This window comes from Zalophus californianus, chromosome 11 (assembly GCF_009762305.2).
Source record: "Zalophus californianus isolate mZalCal1 chromosome 11, mZalCal1.pri.v2, whole genome shotgun sequence".
NCBI lineage: Eukaryota > Metazoa > Chordata > Mammalia > Carnivora > Otariidae > Zalophus > Zalophus californianus.
This window is the reverse complement of record NC_045605.1, coordinates 19,925,165-19,948,323: the sequence shown is the minus strand read 5'-3', so window position 1 is coordinate 19,948,323 and position 23,159 is coordinate 19,925,165. Positions and strand designations below refer to the sequence as shown.

General features: G+C 39.2%; 1 protein-coding gene and 1 pseudogene across 1 annotated transcript; both read right to left on the bottom strand.

The window, feature by feature from the left end:
* Nucleotides 1-11,980: 11,980 nt before the first annotated feature.
* Nucleotides 11,981-12,931, bottom strand: LOC113914996 (putative olfactory receptor 10D3). The gene is given in 3 exon segments (XM_027580643.2): nucleotides 11,981-12,279; nucleotides 12,282-12,588; nucleotides 12,590-12,931. Coding segments are annotated over 3 exon segments (948 nt in total).
* A 2,143-nt stretch (nucleotides 12,932-15,074) lies between these two features.
* Nucleotides 15,075-15,871, bottom strand: LOC113915284 (annotated as a pseudogene).
* Between the last annotated feature and the right edge of the window lie 7,288 nt (nucleotides 15,872-23,159).

Genomic DNA, 23,159 nt, shown 5'->3' with positions numbered 1-23,159 from the left:
CATTGTTTGTTTCTCTGGCAACCAGCCCCCATCCTTAGGTGCTTTCCAAAAATCATCTTATTAACATAACCCCAGGTGTGGTGGAAAGGGGCTCATTATGAGTAACAAGACCCATTTCATCATTATGCTCTGAAGTGATCTCAGGAACTGTGGACCAGAGACCAAATATTATAACAAAAAAATGGTCCCATTGCTCTCATCTCTCAGAAAATTCCAGGGATCCGGGGACCAGTGACCCAGGAACTGGGGACAAAGACCAAATATATATTTGTCATACATATTTGGTCATGTGAATAACCAAATACATATTTCTTATAAATCACAGTATCACAGCATGCTAAGTCATTTCATAGGCAAGTCACTTACAGAGTAAATGAGGATATATTTGGATATATTTATTCAATGGAAATCTGCATAAACATCAAAAAAGAAAAAGTATTATTAAATAAGAAATTTGAAAACTATGTCAAGACATAGAAAATACATATAGTGTTATAAGGGAAAAACAGGATTTCAGAGCTTGTCAATTATGAAAAAATTCCCATTAAAAGGATATGCGGATGGCTGCATAATATTCCATTATATATATATATATATATATATATATATATATACACCACATCTTCTTTATCGATTCACCTGTTGGACATCTTGGCTCTTTCCATAGTTTGGCTATTGTGGATATTGCTGCTATAAACATTGGGGTGCACGTGCCCCTTAGGATCACTACATTTGTATCATTGGGGTAAATACCCAGTAGTGCAATTGCTGGGTCGTAGGGTAGCTCTATTTTCAACTTTTTGAGGAAACTCCATACTGTTTTCCAGCGTGGTTGCACCAGCTTGCATTCCCACCAGCAGTGTAGGAGGGTTCCCCTTTCTCCGCATCCCCGCCATCATCTGTCGTTTCCTGACTTGTTAATTTTAGCCAATCTGACTGGTGTGAGGTGGTATCTCATTGAGGTTTTGATGTATATTTCCCTGATGCTGAGTGATGTTGAGCATTTTTCATGTTGGCCATTTGGAAGTCTTCTTTGCAGAAATGTCTGTTCATCTCTTCTGCCCATTTCTTGATCGGACTATTTGTTCTTTGGGTGTTGAGTTTGATAAGTTCTTTATGGATTTTGGATACTAGCCATTTGCAATGACGTGGATGGAACTAGAGGGTATTATGCTAAGCGAAATAAGTCAATCAGAGAAAGGCAATTATCATATGATCTCACTGATATGTGGCATTTGAGAAACAAGGCGGAGGATCATAGGGGAAGGGAGGGAAAAATGAAACAAGATGAAAGCAGAGAGGGAGACAAACCATAAAAGACTCTTAATCTCAGGAAACAAACTGAGGGTTGCTGGAGTGGTGGGGGGTGGGAGGGATGGGGTGGCTGGGTGATAGACATGGGGGAGGGTATGTACTATGGTCAGCACTGTGAATTGTGTAAGACTGATAAATCACAGACCCATACCCCTGAAATAAATAATACATTATATTTTAATAAAAAGAAAAAATATAAATAAACTACATGTTAGAGAAAAAAAAGAAAAGTCTGCCACTCAACTGACAGAGCCACCCAGGCACCCCTGTATGTACTTTTTTTTTTAACATTCAGAACTAATTCCAGGATATAGGCCAGAGAAGCTTGCTCAGGACCAGTGGGTAAAAAAAAACGGGTAGATTAGGGGGACTGAGCTGCAGGGCCAAACCTTCAACCATTTAAGACCAGACTGGAGGCCCTGAAGACTAGGTGAAGATAAGGGAATAGGTAAAAGCATGCATGTAGAAAGAGACACAGAAAGACAGAGAAGGAAAGCAGAAAAAGCAAATTTCTTTTACAATGACCACATTAAGAGGAAACAAGACAAGGTGAAGCCTTGCTTTTCCAACTGTGTTATGTGGACAAGGATTAATCCGAGTTGGGCTTAGGATTCTTAATGCAACAGAATTAATAGGATTTATCTTTATGAAGTCTGAATGACTTGAAATTTTGAGGATGAAAAAATAGAAATGAAGTTGCTGTGGAATAGAATATAAAATATTCATTAATCAGATTTTTAAATGACATTTAACATAAAAAGGAAGCTTAGAAAATTTATTTCAAAGTTGACTGTCATTCCCCATCATCCCCTGTTCCCTCCCAACATCATCCCGTTTGACAGGATTTTTGCTTCCCACCCTTTAGAGTTGCTTCAATGGAACATTTTAAGAAACACTGGCTAATAGCATATGACTAGGAGCAAGAATCGGAAGACTTAGATTTGGAAACCAGATCCACCTAAATTACCCCATTCCCATGCCTTGGTTTCAATGTCTTTGAGTTATTTTTCTTCATCAGTGGAATTCAGCAATATATATTGATGTATCACCAGGAAAAAGCCAAGCAGCTGTTTCTGAAATGACAAAGACTGATATTTATGACCTCAGTGAATTTCTCACAGTCTAGACATCTGACCTTCAGTTTTGTAGTCTTGGAAAGGTAATTTTCTCTACACTTGGAGGGGGAATTGATCTCTCACGGGGGATATTTCACATTAACCAAGCACATAAAGCTGAGGCATAAAACCAGAACTCTAATTTATTAATTTATCATGAATCTAGAATACTTAAAATTCTTAAGAGAAATACTCTGCTACACATGGGAAATCTGAATGCCCAAAGTTCAATTTAAAATGTGAATCCTAAATGTCATACTAGCTAGCAAAATCTGAAGCCTGCAGTCTCTCTCCAGTAAGATCTTACTAAGAAGCCCTATGAGAAGGAAAATTGGTGAATTGAATCAAATTGTTGAACATAATTGGCTTTTCTCAGGTTTTGGATTTCATTTGTCAGCAAATTAAAAAAAAGAAAAATAATCAATTAGGGCTACAAGTAAAGACAAGTAAAGACATTAAAAATATATCACTAGAACTACCATTTTTTTAAAAAAAGGAGGAGAGACATATAATTTCAGACGGAAAAATACACTCCTCCAAAAGAAAGGAAATGCCAACTTTAAAATTTCATTTTTGCCATTGACTGGTGGAAATTTTATTGTACTTTCATGCTATTCCCTAGACCAGAGTTAGTAAATCACCAAATTAGATATTTTAAATAGCTGTTGCATTCATCTCTCTGTATAAGTAATTTTCCAGTGGGCTGGTAACACCTAGAATCAATTGGCTACAACTTCTTTTATCCCTTTCTACACGAGGGTGGGCTTGACTTTGAGACCAGAATATTTGGAATTCATCAATTCATTTGTTTAGATTTCTTACCTCTTGGATTTATTTAGCTATAAATATTTGTCTTAAAGATTTTTTTTTTTTATGGTTCTGAGGTCCTACCCAACTTCCACACACTGTCCAGCTGCTGTGGGCTGAATGTTTATGTCCCTCCAAAGTTCATATGTTGAAGACCTAATTCCAATGTGATGGTATTAGGAGGTGCGGCCTTTGGTAGATGATTAGGTACCTCATTAATAGGATGAGTGCTGTTATAAAAGAGACCCCAGAGAGATCCCTTAACCTTTTCACCATGTGAGGACACAGTACAAGGATGGCCACCTATGTCCAGGAGGCAGGCTCTCACCAGATCCTGAATCTGCTGGCACCCAGCCTTCAGAACTGTGGAGAAATAAGTGTTTGTTGTTTAAGCCACCCTGTCTATGTTTTTGTTATAGCAGTTCAAGTGGACTAAGACACTAATTACTACATTGTATTTTGGATAAATAAACACATTTATTTGGATTATAGTCAAGTCCAGATGGACCAAAATACATTGTTTCTTAAAGTTCATTTTTCTGATATAGTGTGCTTTGATTATAAAATATTAGCTTCAGAGAGTGATCTATTTACCTTCCCAAGTTATTCGTGAACATTTGTCTTTGGCATCTGTTTTTTTTATTTTTTTTTTTTATTTTATCATGTTATGTTAGTCACCATACAGTACATCTTCAGTTTTTGTTGTAGCGTTCCATGATTCATTGTTTGCATATAACACCCAGTGCTCCATGCAATACATGCCCTCAATACCCATCACCGTGCTAAGCCATCTGGTTTTAAGAGCAAATAACACTATCTACTTTAGCAACCTCACAGGTTTATTTTGAGAATAAAATCATGTGGTTTGTCCATAATAACTTGGCAAACCACAAAGGACTGTGCACATACTTAGGTTTATTGCCATCATTTGTAATAAGGGCCGGAGATACCAGTGATGGGCATCTTTTTTATTTAAATTAAATTTAAATTACTGGATCAAACCTGATAGTCTTCTCCAACAGGCCAACTTGTATCCATTCTACCTATCATTCAAGTTCTACCTCCAGCTCTCTTTCTCCTGGCTCATTTGACTTTTGAAGCCTTATCATTATCTTCTACACTGACTGATTTGATGCCAATGACCAGAGAATGACCTACCAATTATGGGAAAGGGAGACATCGGGAGTATCATCAACATATGAGGAGAAAAGGACCTTAAACGAGTGATCGTACAAGGAACAGAGACTAGTTTCTAGTTTGGGCACCACCATTCCCAGATCTTTCTACATGTATACTTGAAGAATCTGAGCAAGTATTGAAAAATAGTCCAGAGAACGTCCATGACCTCCACCTGTAGCACTTGTTAATTTGTCACTCGAGTTATAAGTGTATGTATGTATTGGAGGGCACGTACTGCATGGAGCACTGGGTGTTATACGAAAACAATGGATCGTGGATCACCACATCATAAACTAATGATGTATTGTATGGTGACTAACATAATATAATAAATTTTTAAAAATTAAAAAATAATAAGTGTATGTATGTATAAATGCATATACGTATAGGGATGTGTGTGTACGTTTTTACAGGACTAAGATAAATTATTTTGTATTATAGGACATTGCTAATATATGTTTAGTTATTGAGCTTGAGTTGACTTGAAATCATTAGACTCAGAAAATGGGATTCTAGACGGAAAAACATTTAGTAGGTCGTGGGAGTAAGCATTCCTCTAATCCTGCCCGTACAGCTACTCATTTGGTCTTAGGATGTCTCAGTCTCTCTGGTTCTCAATTTCCCTGCCGATAAATATGGCTAAAATAATTCCCATGTCCATTAACCTTGTACATTATAAAATAAGACATTCTACACAAATACAAGACACACTGTCTTCTAGCTTTTAATCTTTCTCCTTTTTTTCCATGTTACTCCTCACCCTTCTGCCTTTTTTTTTAATCACAGAGGTTAAATTTTTCCTTTAGTGATGTAGTTCTTACCAGGTAAAACCTCAAATAAGAACAGGCTCTAGGAAAGGATACATTGTGTCAACTTCAATGTAATCATTTTTTATTTAAAATCTATCATCTTTCTTTGAATAATAACTTTTAAATTATACTTTATAAAATAGAACAAGTGTTCATATAATAAATTCAATAGATATATAGTTTTGTTAATATTTTATGTGATAACTCCCTTTCTCTAGGTCTCAAATTCCTCATTTGAAAGTGGGTTAAGGTTATTAGATGTTCTTGAAGATCTTTAAGATTTTATGACAAAAAAAATATAAGTGATATTGCTTAATTGTTTAATATTTTCCGGGCACTCTAATAAGTGATTTAAAGATTTTATCATGTGATCGTCACAATAGTCCTATAAAGGAGGTAGAGTTACCGTCCTCATTTCCCCCTTAAGAGAACAGGACTTGAAACCTGATATTTTTCTTTACAAAATTTATAATTTATCCAGAGATTCTGCCCATGAGGTCAAGGGGAAATGAGCAATAGCTGAGACAACTAAGCATCATGGAGAGAGCAATTTTAACCTTGCCAGCTTGATGAGCATTCGCTCCTGCCTTCCCTCACCTGGTCCAGGTGTGTTGACTTGTGTTAGAGGAGTAATGCAAGGTTGACCTGGTCTGTTTTCTGCAGTTCCCTGCCCACAATATAGTCTTCCTTGGAGTCAGGAGTCAGGAAGACTGTGGCTCAGTGAGTCTTTGATGGAATCTACTATAATGGGTATCACAGCTCCTTGGAGAGTAAACATCACCTGGGAGGGAATCTCAAGGTTTTCTGATACGATTCATGGGGAAACCCTTCTGACCACTGAGCTGAATCAGTGTTCTTTCTGTTACTACCTGATTCAGTGTTGTTTTTGTTCTTTTCAAGTAGTGGGGAAATGGTGTCTTCAGAAGTCACAGAGACCGGGATGCCTGGGTGGCTCAGTTGTTAAGCATCTGCCTTCAGCTCAGGTCATGATCTCGGGGTCCTGAGATCAAATCCCGCATCGGGCTCTCTGCTCAGTGGAGAGCCTGCTTCTCCCGCTCCCATCCCCCCTGCTTGTGTTCCCTCTCTCTCTGTGTCTCTCTCTGTCAAATAAATAAAATCTTAAAAAAAAAAAAGTCACAGGGACCGAGGGGCAGACTGTGCAAAGCAACCTGTGTCTCCAGCCTCTGCCAAGTCATCAAATAATGTAGGGGTCTAGGCCTAGTTTCACCGGTCACTATTACACTATATGGTAATCCCTCAATTCTGGATTTTCACACGGTACAGTGACTCAGGCAGGAATCAGGCCCGAGATCAACGAGAGACATTACTGCAACCTGGTATATCACATAAGCCAGGGAGTGAGAATAAGGAAAACTCCTGGGACAGAGAAGTAATATGGGTTAAGGTAACTCAGCAGAGCTATAGTAATAAAGAGAATATAGAATGTAGAATATACACACTAAGCTGAACAAATCACTCCCTTGGCTCTGCTCAAGTTTCTGCAATCAAATTAATTTCATTCTTCATCTGTTGGAATTTTGGTCTTCAATGTTTAGTAAATTCCTTAAAAGTTAGAATACAGCAATGTCCACAAGAGCCAAACTGTGGAAAGAGCCAAGATGTCCATCGACAGATGAACGGATAAAGAAGATGTGGTATATATACACAATGGAATATTATGCAGCCATCAAAAGGAATGAGATCTTGCCATTTGCAACGATGTGGATGGAACTGGAGGGTGTTATGCTGAGTGAAATAAGTCAATCAGAGAAAGACATGTATCATATGACCTCACTGATATGAGGAATTCTTAATCTCAGGAAACAAACTGAGGGTTGATGGAGTGGTGGGGGGGTGGGAGGGATGGGGTGGCTGGGTGATAGACATTGGGGAGGGTATGTGCTATGGTGAGCGCTGTGAATTGTGCAAGACTGTTGAATCACAGATCTGTACCTCTGAAACAAATAATGCAATATATGTTAAGGAAAAAAAAAGAAGATAGCAGGAGGGGAAGAATGAAGGGGAGTAAATTGGAGGGGGAGACAAACCATGAGAGACGATGGACTCTGAAAAACAAACTGAGGGTTCTAGAGGGGAGGGGGGTGGGGGGTTGGGTTAGCCTGGTGAAAAAATAAATAAATAAATAGATAGATAGATAGATAGATAAGTTAGAATATATTATCACTCTACAAATGAATTTATTACCTGGGTTCTTTCTTAGTGGTTTTCAGGATATGAACAAAGATAGAAATGCAAAGATAGAGACCAGTATGATACCCTTAATAGCCTTAAGAGAACTTGACATAAATTCTGCAACATGGGGAGAGCTACTGTAATACCTCAAACCCAGGTTCAAAAAACAAACTTGAGAAAATAGTTCATATAAGGAAACCCTCTCCTCCTATAGTACCACACCTTTCACAGTTCTTTACCAGCTCGGCTCCTTACCTTTACCTTAGGAGCTCAAACAACTGGGGACATTACAGAGGGAGGGTGGTGTGTTTCGGGAGTCACATCTGGTGATCTTTCCATTCTTTGGGGGGTCTTGACGTATTTAGCATACATCAACCTGCATCCATCCATAAAAGTTTTTCTGAGTATCTAGCATCCAAACCTCATAAATAAGTGAAGCAACAACATGTCCTAAATATCAATTAGAAAATATGGCCAAAATAGGTAACACTAATATTTAACCATACCTTAATCATAAAATAGATGACCGAAATGCAATTAAAAACCAAAGGGAATATAGAACCCACTAAACATAGGTGAGAAATATAAAATTTCAGAGCACCAAAAGGTCATCCAGAAAGTTAAAAGAAAAGAGGCTCAAAAAATAAAGGAAGATTTGAAATACTCATTAACGGTAGGAATCTTCCCCTTACATTAGTCCTTTATGTAACTCAACTCAGCTCTAATTGATTACCTTCTTTTTAAAGTCACTCCATTGGATGAGATTATTGGGGGAATGATTAAGTAGTGGAATATGGGCCAAATCTCTGAAAAAGGTAATCCAGGAGAGAGAAAATGTCCGATGAGAGAATTGGAAGCAAACCATCATGAAGTAGTGTCACAGAATCTAGGAACAAAGAGAACCTTGGGATAAGCCTTCATATCTATTTATTTGGAGGTTGCTAGGAAGAATAATTTTGATTGAGTGGAAAGGGGTGATGAATAAGTAGATCTGGAGATTGCAGACCCATGACTGCAAAAGTCTGGAAGTAGAAAGATCAGTGGTAATGATCACTGGGTCTGTGAGCAGATGACTTGGAGATTCTCAGCACCTTCCTGGTCATAAACCTTGTGAGCCTAAGTGTCAACCACATCCTGCTGACTATGAGATGTTCCACTTAATAAAACAAAGCATCTCTCTCTCTCTCTGATTCTTTGCAATGGCAGTTGTTTTGAGTTGGAACATATTTTCAGAGAGGCACTCAGTTTTACCGTGGCTCATCCCTCAACCTCTAGTCATGAACACCAACTCGTGTAGATGAGCATGCATAGATACCGAAGCACGATTTGCTTGGGTTTGGAAAATTAAGAGCCTATGATACATATAACTCTGTATAATAATATAGACAAACAGAACATTATTCACTCCCATTTGAGAAAAATCTAAGTGGTTCTACTTGACAGAATGTAGGACAGAGAAACCAGAGGGTTTTGATCCAGTCCCACTTCTACCACAGGGTTGCTGCATGAGCTCAGATAAGGGGGGACAAAGGGTCCCGGGAGGTATGTAGCTGAGTGGGATAGCCTGTATCTGATGGTGCAAAGATTAGTGAGTGTTAAGTGTTAAGTGCTTCCCATGAGAGTGTAAGAGAGCAGAGGTCTCTCTGTTTAGGAAGTGCCCTCCCCATGATATGCTTGGCACTGGGTGGACTGGCAAATGTTCTTGGCAGACATAGGTCATACTAAGCCTCCACACTTTGATTGGGCCTCGGTGCCCATCTGATTTATCTCACAAGTCAGAGCACTTTTGAGAGTGTAGGCATCATTAAGAATCATGCACAAACTCCTCTGGTGAACATGGACGTAGGACATTCCTACACAGATATGAAACCCAACAATTTGATTAATCTCCTGTCCATCAGCCCCTTTTGTCTCCCTACTGTTCTCTCTCCCCATTTCCACTCGGGCTTCCAATCATCCTCTATTCTACCAATTTTGCTTTCCCTGAAAATTATGCACATATCACTCATCCCTGCTTCTGCAAGATGTTCCCTTCTCTTTTACTCTATGCACTTTCCAACCTTCTGTCTGACATTCATTCATCCTCCCCTATTATTCATCCTTCAAAGTCTAGCATTCATGCCACCTTTTCTGCAAAGCCTTCCCAAAGACCCCTAAGTAGAAATAATCACTCACTCCTCTGAGCTTTTAGTTTCTCTGTGTCTATGGTGCTGATGTGGTCATTCAATTATTAAAAGAAAGGACACTGGAGTCAGATGGTAGGACTTTTAATTCCTGTTTTGTGACTTGCTAGCTGGGAAAATTACTTAGCTTTCTCATGTATAAAATGCAGATATTACTACTACTGATACTTCACAGGATTATGGTGAGGGTCAATGAGTTAATAGATGTAAAGTGCTTATGAAAAATACCTAGCATGTGGTAAGCCCTAAGAAGAGTTTTCTGTTGGTATCATCACCTTTTATTATGGACAATTCTATAATATCTGATTCTAACAACAAATGGTGGAATCCTTCAGGGCAGAGACGTTTTTTGTCTTTATAGACTTAGTTAGCATGAGAATAGTATCTGCTGAAAAACGGATGTTTAATAAATACTAACTGAATTATTTCTCTAGGGCGTCTTGCTGGAAAAGAGATTTGGGGGTATTAGGCTGACCTTTAACCAAATTGAAACCTACAGAACTGCCTTTTTGTTTCTCTTTCCCTCAACCATAAACAGACAGCTCTCTTTCTCAGCTAGACATCAGCTCATTTCTGTTACTTCCAGGGGAATTTGCTTTTAAAAAGAGAATATAGAATTTGGGAGGAAATTCGTTTTTTAATTTATTTCGTGATTAGTTTCAGAGGTAGAATTTAGTGGTTCATCAGTTGCATATACCATCCAGTGCTCATTACATCAAATGCCCTCCTTAAGGCCCATCACCCAATTCATTTTTTAATGACAGTATTCCAGGCATGAAAAACATAAAATACTTGGGAACAGGCGCTCTGACCAACATGATTTAGAGTATACCTTTATGAAGACTTTAAAGTTGGCTCAATGTACACAGTTCGTGTCCCCCTTCCCTGTTTTATTATAGTAGTCAGAATATAGTAATAAGAATGTTAATGGATTCACAGGATCTGAACCCTTTTTAAGGAAAAACACTAGGCTATATTTTATTGTTCCAGCATAGACTGTCAGGCCACAGGCCTCCCACCTTCTCCTAATTGGGGGTTCAGAAAAGAAATCACTGGGGGCGCCTGGGTGGCTCAGTTGGTTAAGCGACTGCCTTCGGCTCAGGTCATGATCCTGGAGTCCCAGGATCGAGTCCCACATCGGGCTCCCCGCTCAGCAGGGAGTCTGCTTCTCCCTCTGACCCTCTTCCCTCTCGTGCTCTCTATCTCTCATTCTCTCTCTCTCAAATAAATAAATAAAATCTTTAAAAAAAAAAAGAAAAGAAAAAAAAGAAAAGAAATCATTGAATAAGCTACATAAATGTATCTTGTAAATGTTTTGTTAACCTGAATTTCAATATTTCTGAAGCAAAACTTGCTTTTACTTTAAACATTTTTGGATTCCTTGAGTATATTGTGGGAGGGAATGGAGAAAATCTCTGGGCATTGCTAGGTCCTCTTCTTCTTTATGAAACTAATTATTGAATAAAGTGAACAGCTCAGCTGAAAGGAGAGGCAAAGTGGTTGCCTCAGAAAACTCTGTTTCTAATTAAGAAATAAAGAGGGAGGAGGGTTAAAGCATAGAATGCCACTCACTCCACAGTCTCTCCAGCGGACTGAAACAAGGAACACAAAGGAGCTTAACTTGGAAGCCTTAAAATAAATGCATGGGAGCCCTGGGGCTCTTTGAGTCTTCCCTGGAAAACCACTGGTTCAGTCTAAAAAACTTGACCTGATAATATCACACTCATAATCACCCTATGAGCTGGTAGTGAAATGGAAACATCTAAACTAGGGCATTAGTCACAAAGCTTTCACTTTCCTTATATAGTTGGGAGCTAATCGTGTTTGCCTAAGGACCTACAAGCAGAGAGGACAACCATGCGATGGAGAGGAAACCATCTTTGCTGATAAGTGCTAAGTTATTCCCCTTTTATACAGTTGAGGAGACAGAGAAAACATTTTATTTTGCCTCTGACGTTTAGTCCGTTCATATTGAAAGAGAGAAGATCCTATCATGCTCTCAATTAGTTATTTAAAATCCCTTTCTTCTGCTTATTGCCTTTCCTCATAAACTTGGTCTCATATATAGTTTAGAGGGACATAAGCTAGGAAAGGTAGACAAAATGCTTCAGGGCCAAAGACAATCTTTCTTCCTTGTAGCGGTAGAAGTTTCTCCACAGAAGAAAGGCAAAACAACAGTAACCCAGACTGTTATTTTGAAGCTGGGGGAGCAGACTTAGGTAAAACAAGAAAACAAAATAAACAAAACAATGAAGTATTGTGATAGAGTGAGCCATGCCTTCCAGCGTGTGCTGAAAAGTCACATGTGAGGATTTCAGAAGGATATTTCGCATGTGGGATCAGAAGAATTCCATTCCATCAACCCATCCATCCACTCTTACTAACTCTCAGGAACGTGGTTTGTCCTGTGCAAAATTATTTTCAGGGCTGTTTTAACTTCTTTATTCCTCAAAGTATAAATTAAAGGGTTCAGCATTGGTCTTACCAGATTCATCAGAATTTGAACCACAGTGCCCAGCATGGGGTTAGGCGTAGGCTGCAGGTAGACAGTGATGATGTGCCCGTAGGCACAAAGGATGGCAATGAGGTGGGCACTGCAAGTGGAGAAGGCCCGGCAGCGGCCCCCAGCTGAACGAATATGCAAGATGGAGATGGTGATTCGCGTGTAGGATAAGAGGTTAGGAGAAAGCAGAGGAGAGATACCAGGCCAACGTTGGTGAAACTCACCCTCTGGGCTAAGGATACATCAACACAGGCCAACGGCAAGAGTGCTGGAATATCACAGAAGAAGTGATCCACTTCATTAGGACCACAGTATGGCAAAGTGAAAGTGAGCAAAGTCAAGAATGGACTGGAATGGATACACCCTAACAGCCACGTGCCCACAGCCAGAGCCCCACAGATTCTAGGGCTCATGATGACTGTGTACCGCAGAGGGTAGCAGATAGCAGTGAAGTGGTCGTAGGCCATCACGGTATAGAAGCATTCACAAGAAGCATTCAATGCTGCCAAGGAAATGGAAGAAGAAGAGCTGGGAGACACAGTTCTCATAGGAAATGAGGGGGCTCAGTCCCATGAGGTACAGTAGCATTTTAAGACAGGTCACAGAAGAGAAACGCATGTCAAACACAGACAAGCTCCCCGGGAAAAAATACATGGGTGTGTGAAGGCGAGTGGAAGAAAGAATAGCCACCAGGATGGACACATTTCCCAGCAGGGTGCAGGCATAGAAGGGCAAGAACAAGACAAAAAGCATAGTCTTCAGCCCCTTTGTGTGGGGAATCCCCAACAAGATGAATTCAGTCACCACTGAGCAGTTCTTCTTCCCCATGGGAGATGGTCCTAGGGGAGGAAAAGGAAGCACAGGACATGGAAGAATGCCCTGGCTTGATGGCAGTGAACATACTGGGCAAATGAAATGTGTAATTGGAATGATAGCATTTTGGTTCAAAGTTAAGGAAAAATTGCTGAAGACCCATATCACAGGGCATTTTAACCGGAATATACTTGTCATAGAAAACTTAATGGTTACTGTGCCATATATTTTTGTTACACCAATTCTAAAGGCAAACATCCCTTATTAAAACAATACTTAAAAAAAAAAAAGTATCTTAGAGCAAAGATTTTCAAAGGGAAGGACAGGGCCCACACAAATGTGTGCTCCTTCAGAGAAGAAGGATATCAGAAGCCTCAGAATCAACCAGGGCTTTTTCACATGTTGAGATATGAACTATAACTCAAGAATCACTATATTTGTAATTAAGGTAATTACAAACTTCTACCTAAGCCCAAAACAGCCATGATTCATGACAATCTTTCTTGAAAAGGTCAAAATCAGTAGTTGGTGTGATTTTGCCAAAGTATTCTGTAACTTTTGGCTCTGTCCTTTGGAATAAATATGTATTTTATATTTATCCAGAGAATTAGGAACAGCAAAAGAAGAACCCCATTATACTAAGTCCTTTTGAAAGTTCTGGGGGCTTGGCACCATGGGGATTTAAGGATTGCTTTTATGGGTAACTAGGAAAGAAGTTAGCCCAGTGTAGCTAGAAAGAAGGCAGTCTATCTATCTGTCAGGCCAAGGCCAATGCTAGTTGCTAGTACCACACCAATAGCCCAGTTAGCTCAGTTCCTTAATAAGAACTGGTCTGTTCCCAGAGTAGATAGAAAATAACTAAAACATGCAGGGGGATGATCCCTCCTAGAGAACTATCATCACAGCCCATCAGTTTGTTTCTCGGTGAAGATAATGGAAGCACAAAACCCCATGATTTCTGGCACTATTCTCAGAGGGTCTGGTCCCACCACTTGAATGAGCCACAGCAACTCACATACGTACACACACCACACATTATGTCCTTTAGCACTGAGCAGTCAGACAAAAGGTAGCAGGAGGAGATTCACTCTGTCTAGCACCCTGCTAAATTGGTGCAATAATCCTATCTTGGGACAGATTTTGGTAGACTTTTCAAAATCATATTCCAAGGTGCCTACCCAATCACTCTTGGTGTTTCATGAATGGAAAACTAATGCAGTGATTGATGCTAACAGGGGGAAGCTGAAAAACTTAGGAGATGAATGGAGATTGCTTGTATGAGCAAGACTCATACAGTTCATTGACCTTCATGCCTAAGGAAACTGGCCACAAGCATACAAGGAGCAGAGGTATTGGGACATGTCTAGGCGTCAGCATGGATTACATCCAGATGGCTCTGCTGCAATGAAGAGTTCTCAGAAGGCCTACTTGAGGTGCTACAGAGTTCTCTCACCATCAGGGTGTGCATACCTTGTCCCTTATCATCCTTCACTGCCTGTCCTTCACCCCCATCCCTGATCAATAATTCATCTTGGGCCCTGATGGCACCCAGCCCACATCAAATTCCACTCTTAAACCATTATCCACATAGCCTTGAAGAAAGGTGTTCTCAAAATCAACTACCCTCTATGATAGGAGTCAGCAAACTATGACCTGTGGGGCATATCTCGTTTGCTGCCTGATTGTTTAAGTGAAGTTTTATTGGAACAAGCCTCATCCATTTGTTGGTATACTTTTCTATAGCACTTTTCATGCTACCATAGCAGAGTTCAGTATTTGTGATGGAGACCATATTGTCCTCGAGGCCTAAAATATATACTATCTGGACATTTAGATAAAAGGTTTGTTAATCCCTGGTCTATTAGATAGGGAATTTGTCACAGGTTTGTATCAGTTAGAATTGCTGTTCAGCTGTCTTCAAGGCAGAAAGACAACTGTCATGGATACATTTTTTTTTTTTTAATGAATTTAATACACAAATGGGAGGAAAAAAAACTTTACCCACCAGGGGATTAGTGACCTTCTGAAACAATCTGGCCCCCAGCCAGTTTTTTCAGGGCTCCTTTGACATCTTTGTTTCTCAGAGTGTAGATTGTGGGGTTCAGCATGGGGTGACTACATTGCCAAAGATTTGTACTGGGGTTACCAGCACCTCACTCTAAGATGGCTGGGTATAGATGAGGGCACAGGGCCTGAAAAACAGTGTGACCACTGAGAGGTGGGAGGCACAGGTGGACACTGCCTTGCACCTCCCCTCGGCAGAGTGCATCTTTAGGATTGCAGTGACAATACCGACATAAGAAGCAAGGATGAGGAGAAAACATGTCATGGGCACAAGGCCGATATTGGTGAAGCTCACTGTCTCAATGATGAGGGCGTTACCACAAGCCAATGTGACTACAGGGAAGATGTCACAAAAGAAATAGTCTACTTTGTTAGACCCCCAGTATGGCAGTTGGAAGGTCAGTGTGGTGAGAATTGTGGCATGAAAAGAGCTAGTAAACCAGGTGCCGGCAGCCAGCAGGGCACACACCTGGCGGTTCATGATGATGATGTAACTCAGTGGGTGGCAGATGGCAGCAAATCGGTCATAGGCCATCACCGTGTAGAGCAGGCACTCGGTGCTACCCAGGAAGTGGTAAAAAAAAAAAAAAAAAAAGACCTGAGACATGCAACTACCCAAGGAGGTGACTCAGTTCCTCACCAGCAGGTTAGCCAACATCTTCGGGCTGCTCACAGAAGAGAAGCCAATGTCCAGCACAGAGAGGTTACAAAGAAAGAAATACATAGGAGTGTGGAGGTGGGGATCGGACATCACAGCTACAGGATAAGCAGATTTCCTAGTACGGTGCAGAGGTAGAAGACAGAGAACACAACAAAGAGCATGGTTTCTTGCCTCTCTGTGTATGGGACGCCCAGCAGAATGAACTCTGTAACCAAAGTGTAATTCCTCATCGCCATAGAAGTTAGACTTTATCCTGGAAAGGAGGAAAAATGACAATGAGTGAATGACCCAGGGAATGAAATTGCACTCTTTGCTACCAGTAGATTCATAAAAGGAAACATAATCATAGGCTCTATCAGTGAAAAGATAATATTTATTGTTACTTGGACTGAGGGGCAGCAAATGCCCCAGAAGGACGTGTGGTGTCTGGGGTGAGGACGCAATGCAGGTAACTTGACTGGTATATAGACAGGTATTATTTTATTATTATCAGATGGAGAAGAACAAATGGCAAAGAGTGTAGAAGTTTTGAGAGCTGAGAGAAGACAGGAAAGACAAAGGAAGGATAAAATAAGAGAGAGAAAAGAGGAGGAATGGATTAGGCACATTTATAGTTTACATAGAATTTTCTTTCATAACCATTTGCTTCTGAAGCTTTAACAGAATCCCAGAAGCCAGGTATAATATCTCCATTTCATAGATGATGAAGAAATGATGATTCAGGGAAGTTAAATAACTTGCTCAGATTCTCAGATACAGATTGTGACAGATCCAGGATCGGAACCCAAGGATTCTAGATGCATCATACCATAATTGGAAAAAGAGAAAAAAGAACTATGGAAATGCAAATAAAAGAAAAATCAATATATTCTCTAAACTGAAAGGGCCTTAACAATAATTTAGCTCAATCCCTGACTTTTTAATTTGGATGTTTCCATAAACATTCTTGCCAAGTGGTTCTTGAGTCCCTCTCTAATCATTCTTATGTTAATTCTATCCCTTTGTCTATTATTGCTCAACACTCCAGACAGCTATGCAACAAAGAATGTTATCATGGCATTCTTTATTTCAGTCAACCCGCTCAAACATCTCAAGAACAATCAAAGCGATGTTGAGAACACTATGACCTAAAATTGAACTTTTTCAGATGTAAAACTATAAGGAAGATTTTTCACCCTGGTTTCTGCTAAGTGCTGGAACCATTCTTTTTTGTTGTTTTATTTTGTTTCTTTAAAATCACAGGTCCCTACATATATAGTTTAAAGGTATCCAGTTTCACCATTTTAGTATTTACCCATCACCTAAGCCTATTAAAGCATCTTTCTAAGTTTTGACTCTGTCATCCAGTATAGACTGTGTTCTTTTCAGCATGACCTTCCTTTAATCATGTGGCCTCCTGCCATCCATCTCTAAGTACTTGCCCACTAGAAGCATATATATATATTTACTCTGAAGAAATCGGTAAGAGAATCTGTCCAAAAAGGTAATAAATTCTCCTTGACTAAGACTTGGATATATTGTACCTCCTTTTCCTGATCTCAGTGGAGAAGAGGTCTAGATTATGTGTAATGATTCTTTCAATTTAACTATATTTGGGGGGTTCCATTTAACACTGCACAGATGTACATACAGATTTTTTCATATCCTATGGATAAAGAAAGTCACTGCAAAGATAGAATATTTCATGTTTCTAGAGGGATTTTTTTTTTGCTCCAAAAGAGATTAAGAAAGAACAAATTCCATGACCTTGAAAGATTTTCCTCTAAGAGCAAGAACAAGGTAAGTATGCCCAGTGATACTACTTCTAGAGAAAGAAATTAGCCAAAAAACAAAACAAAACAAAACAAACAAAAATAGACAGAAACCAAAACAAAACAAATGAAAGAAAAACAACAAAAACAAGAACAACAGCAGCAAATATCCAAACTGGAAAAGAATAAGTAAAATTTTGTAGATTACATGATCTTCTATATAGAAAACCTTGAAGACTCCACATATGCACACACACACAAATAGCCACCACAAGTGAATGGATGAAGAAAATGTTGTATATACATGCAATAGAATATTATTCTGCTTTAAAAAAGAAAAAAATTCTGTAATATGTGACAATGTGGTTGGACCTTGAGGATATTAGTCTATGTGAAATAAGCCATTCACAGAAGGACAAACACTGCATGATTCCGCTTACATCAAGCATCTAAAATAGTTAAATTGATAGAACCAAATTGTGGAATGGTGGTTGCTAGGTGGGGAGAAGGAAATGGGGATTTACTAATCAACACGTGTCGTTTTGTTTAAGCAAGATGAATAAGTTCTAAAGATCTGCTGTACAGCATTGTACCCATAGTCAATATTCTGTATTATACACCTGAAAATCTGTTAAAGGTGTAGCTCTCATGATAAGTGTTCTTACCACAATACAATAAATTTAGGGGAAAAAAAGTATTTCTAAAAATGAAAACAAAAGGATCACAGAGGGGCACCTGGATGGCTCAGTCAGTTAAGCATCTGCCTTCAGCTCAGGTCATGATCTTGAGGTCCTGGAATCAAGCCCCACATTGGGCTCCCTGCTCAGCGGGAACTTCCTTCTCCCTCTCCCACCCTGCTCATGTTCTCTCTCTCTCTCAAATAAATAAATAAAATTGTAAAGAAAATGGATCACACAGACTAAAGGGAAAATCAATGCAAATAATTAAATAAATATGATACAGTATAATAATTATAGCATTAAAGATATATGTCTGTTATAGTTATGATATGATTAATACTTTCTGTTGGGGTTTTGAGGGACGTCTTCATAAAGAGTATCCAGGGTGTGTACTGTAAGATGCACTATATGAAGGAATAAAATATTTGGATTTTAATCAGTGATGCAAAATTATGAGCTTCACATTTGAGATAAATGACTTTGATAGCAATGTATGGGGTTTTATAGGAGAAATAGTTTAGAGATAGAAAGACAAGGTAAGAATCTAAAGCAACCACCCAAACAAGGGAGGAAGAAATGATAAATTCACATACACTTAAAAAGTGAATTAATGTCTAATAAATAATAGAAAGCCTAGAGATGCTTGGGTGGCTCAGTCAGTTAAACGTCTGCCTTTGGCTCAGGTCATGATTCCAGGATCCTGGGATTGAGCCCCGTGTCTGGCTCCCCACTCAGCAGGGAGTCTGCTTCTCCCCCCCTCCCATGTGTTCTCTCTCTCAAAACAAATAAATACAATCTTTTTAAAAAATAGACTAGGTGGATGGTAGTGCTATTAAACAGGATATGGAATTAAGTGAATTACAGAATGAAAATCAGATGATGTCTAGAAAGCAGTTGGATGTAGAACTCTGAAACAGAAAAGAAGCTCAGGACTAGACATGTAACGAAAAAATGGAAGATTACTCCTTGAATGTATGAAGTAGAAGAGTGCTGAAGATAGAACACAAGATAGAGGGATGCCTGGTGGCTCAGCTGGTTAAGTGGCTGCCTTTGGCTCAGGTCATGATCCCGGGGTCCTGGGATTGAGTCCTGCGTCAAGCTCCTTGCTCAGCGGGGAGCCTGCTTCTCCCTCTGCCTGCCATTCCCCCTGCTTGTGCTCTCTCCATCTCTCTCTCTGACAAATAAATAAATAAAATTTTTAAAAAAAGAACACAAGATAGAGCACAAGAAAAGGGCTGGGAGCATCTGAGAAGTGTGGGGAGTTCTGAGGCCATTTTTCACTCCTTCCCCTCACCACTCCCCAGATTATTCTGTGGCTCAGATATACTGTTAAAATCAGTGTATTTAAGTAAACAAATGAAAATAACACTCATTTAGCACTCACTCTCAGCTAGAAAGGCATTACTCTAAGCCTTTTATATACATTAATGTACTTAATCCTCTTAATAACCACCTATAGTGGATACTATTATTATTCCTGACTTACAGAAGAGTAAACTGAGTCATAGAAGGTTAAGTAATTTGCCAAATTACTTTAACATTACCAGGCAGTAATTTCTGGAGCTAGATAGAGATCTTATGAGGTCTTGGGCTAAATTGAATCATGTGATTATGGTCGGTCTATTTTAGGAGATGATTATTTCAAAGTTTCTTAGAGCTCAGTCCAGGTTCTATGTTGGAGAGGGGGAAAAAAAAAAAGCCTTATACAGTTGTGTGGCTTAAGCTTCACAGGGTGAGTCAAACACTTCACTGGACACAGAAAAGACTATAGGATGAGTGCTAACTTCATGTATGACAGTATTGAAGTGAATTCCACAAAGTGACTCATTAAGCAACGCTAGTCCTGTGAATGACTCTCCAGAAACAAGTACACTGTAAGTATGTTAAGATAGTGACTTCAAGATGTAATGTATGGTGATTAACATAACAATAAAAAAATTTTAAAAAAAGATAGAGACTTCAAATTTCTTCTCTTCAGCAAGTCCCAAAATCCATGAGAACAATTATGCTAAGGGATATTTAACAATCCGGGAGCCCAAATTTTAAGGTTCCAGTAGTTAATCCCATAGTACAGTTCTTTAACTGTAGACATGTCTTTATCATCATGAGACAAACGAGGGCCATAGCACAGGCTTATATATTGGAACTCATGCAGAATAAATCTTAGATGATTCATTCTGAAAGGAAGCAAAAAGATGATCTCAGTTTGTGCCTCAAATACTACATGAAGAGGTGAATATCAGGAACAAAGAAATTTGCCCAATGTCGTAGACAAGGTAGGTGTGATTCTCAGTGAGTTATACCTAATCCCTTGACATCATTTCCAGCATTATTATGAAGAGGGATACACACACACACACACACACACACACACACACACACACACACACACACACTTTTCTGGGGAAATGTCCAATGGTTTTCTTGTGTTCTTAAAAGAGTTCACAACATCAAAATCGTAAGGAATCACTATTCAACCTAGAAAGATGATAACGTGACATCTGCGATTGAGCAGGTTAATGGGAAGGTGAAATGAATACATTTTTTTTGTTCACTTATTTTCCATAAAGAAATAGTGAAAACATTGTACCTAGTTCACTAAGAGCAAATGTTGAACAAAACAGAGTAAAGAAGAGATGTAACAGAAAGGGCAGAGAAGAGAGAGAGCAATGGGGAAAGATAAAATGAGAAAGAGAAAGCAAAATATCTAATAGAAATATAGGCTTGGGGAACCTGGGTGGCTCAGTCGGTTAAGTGTCTGACTCTTGGTTTCAGCTCAGGTCGTGATCTCAGGGTCATGAGACTGAGCATGCGTAGGGCTCCACGCTCAGCAAGGAATCTGCTTGGGGTTCTTTCCCCTTTCCTCTCCCTCCCACTCTGTTCCTCCCCCTGCTCATGTGCTCTTTCTCTCTCTCTCTTTCTCTAAAATAAAAATTAAGAAAATAAAGAAATATAGGCTTACACCCCGCATGTAAACAGTGTTCTGGTCCAAGTTAAATGCAGGCTTATTCTCTTCTGTTTTTCTGGAACCACTTATAGATGCTTTTCTGGGTCACCTTATTAAGAAAGGATCCTAGAGACTGGCTTGGTCCTGAGGTCTTTAGACTTATTTTATGTTTCTGTGTTTCTACTCTTGAGCTAGTCAGTGTCTGTGAAAATAAACTCCCAATCAAAGGCTTAAACAGGTTCCCTGGAGTCTATGTTGAGTCCCTAAGTTTTAGAGGTAACATCATTGTCTCACTAATTAGGTTTGGAGAAACTAGTAATTTTTTATTATTTTTTAAATTATTATTATTTTGGAATGGGACATAACCAATTAATCCTTATACACAGATGATGAAACTTCTTCCCAAGACTATTCTAAAAAAGCTATCAGATACCTTGGAGAACATTCCACTTATTATCTCTGAAAAGCAAAGAGATAGTGCTACTTAAAAAGTGTTTACTCCTGACACTTTAATAGTCTCAATGATTGTTTCTTCCCCAAACCTACTACCGGGTTCATGATTGCTCTATGAGAGCCAGACCACAATATTTTGAATTATAAGGTCTGAGTTCAAGTCTCAGCCATGCAATGACTGATATATGAGAATGAACAAGTTACTTAAACTGTCTGATGATCACCAAATTTCTTTATCTGTAAAATTGAGATGATAATACCTCTTGCATTATATATATATTTAGAATTTTTTAATTTTTTTATTATGTTAATCACCATACATTACATCATTAGTTCTTGATGTAGTGTTCCATGATTCATTGTTTGTGCATAACACCCAGTGCTCCACGCAGAACGTGCCCTCTTTAATACCCATCACCAGGCTAAACCATCCCCCCACCCCCTCCCCTCTAGAACCCTCAGTTTGTTTCTCAGAGTCCATCGTCTCTCATCGTTCGTCTCCCCCTCTGATTTCCCCCTTCATTCTTCCCCTCCTGCTATCTTCTTCTTCTTCTTTTTTTTTTAACATATAATGTATTATTTGTTTCAGAGGTACAGATCTGTGATTCAACAGTCTTGCACAATTCACAGCACTCACCATAGCACATACCCTCCCCAGTGTCTATCACCCAGCCGCCCCACCCCTCCCACCCCCCACCACTCCAGCAACCCTCAGTTTGTTTCCTGAGATTAAAATTCCTCAACAATGTCCACAATAGCCAAACTATGAAAAGAGCCAAAATGTCCATCGACAGATGGATGGATAAAGATGTGGTATATATATACAATGGAATATTATGCAGCCATCAAAAGGAATAAAATCTTGCCATTGACAACAACGTGGATGGAACTGGAGGGTGTTGTGCTGAGCGAAATAAGTCAATCAGAGAAAGACATGTATCATATGACCTCACTGACAGAATTTTTTAAAAGATTTATTTCTTTATTGTACAAAGAGAGAGAGCACGGGGGTTGGGTGGGAGAGTCAGAGGGAGAGAATCTTCAAGCAGACTCTCTGCGGAGCACAGAGCCAATGGAGGACTTGACCTCATGACCCAAAATATCATGACCTGAGCCAAAACCAAGAGTTGGATGCTCAACTGACTGAGCTACCTAGGCACCCTGCCCTCAAATTATATTTTTATGAATTTCAAATGAGATAGTGTGTGTGCAAAGCAGTTTTTGAAATGTAATCTCTCTGTAAATATGAAGAACTAACACTACTTTGACTATTTTTCATTTAATAAATACTATTAGAAATGGCTGGTCTAATGTCTTGAAGAGATCTAGACTATTGGCATTTTTAATAACATGTTTACTGAGATATAATTCACATACCATAAAATTCATCCTTTTGAAGTATACAATGCAATGATTTTTAGTAAATTTAGAGAATTTTGCAACAAATACTGCAATCCAATATTAGAACAATTCCAGCACTTCAGAAAGTTCCCTCATGTCCATTTGTAGCCAGTGCTCATATTCTCATCCCTAACTCCATGAATCTACTAATGTACTTTTTTAATCTTTACGGACTTGTCTTTTCTGGACAGTTAATGTAAATAAAATCATATATTACATCGTCTTTTGTGTCTGGCTTCTTTTATCTTGTGTAATGTTTTCAAGGTTCATCCACCTAACAGTACTT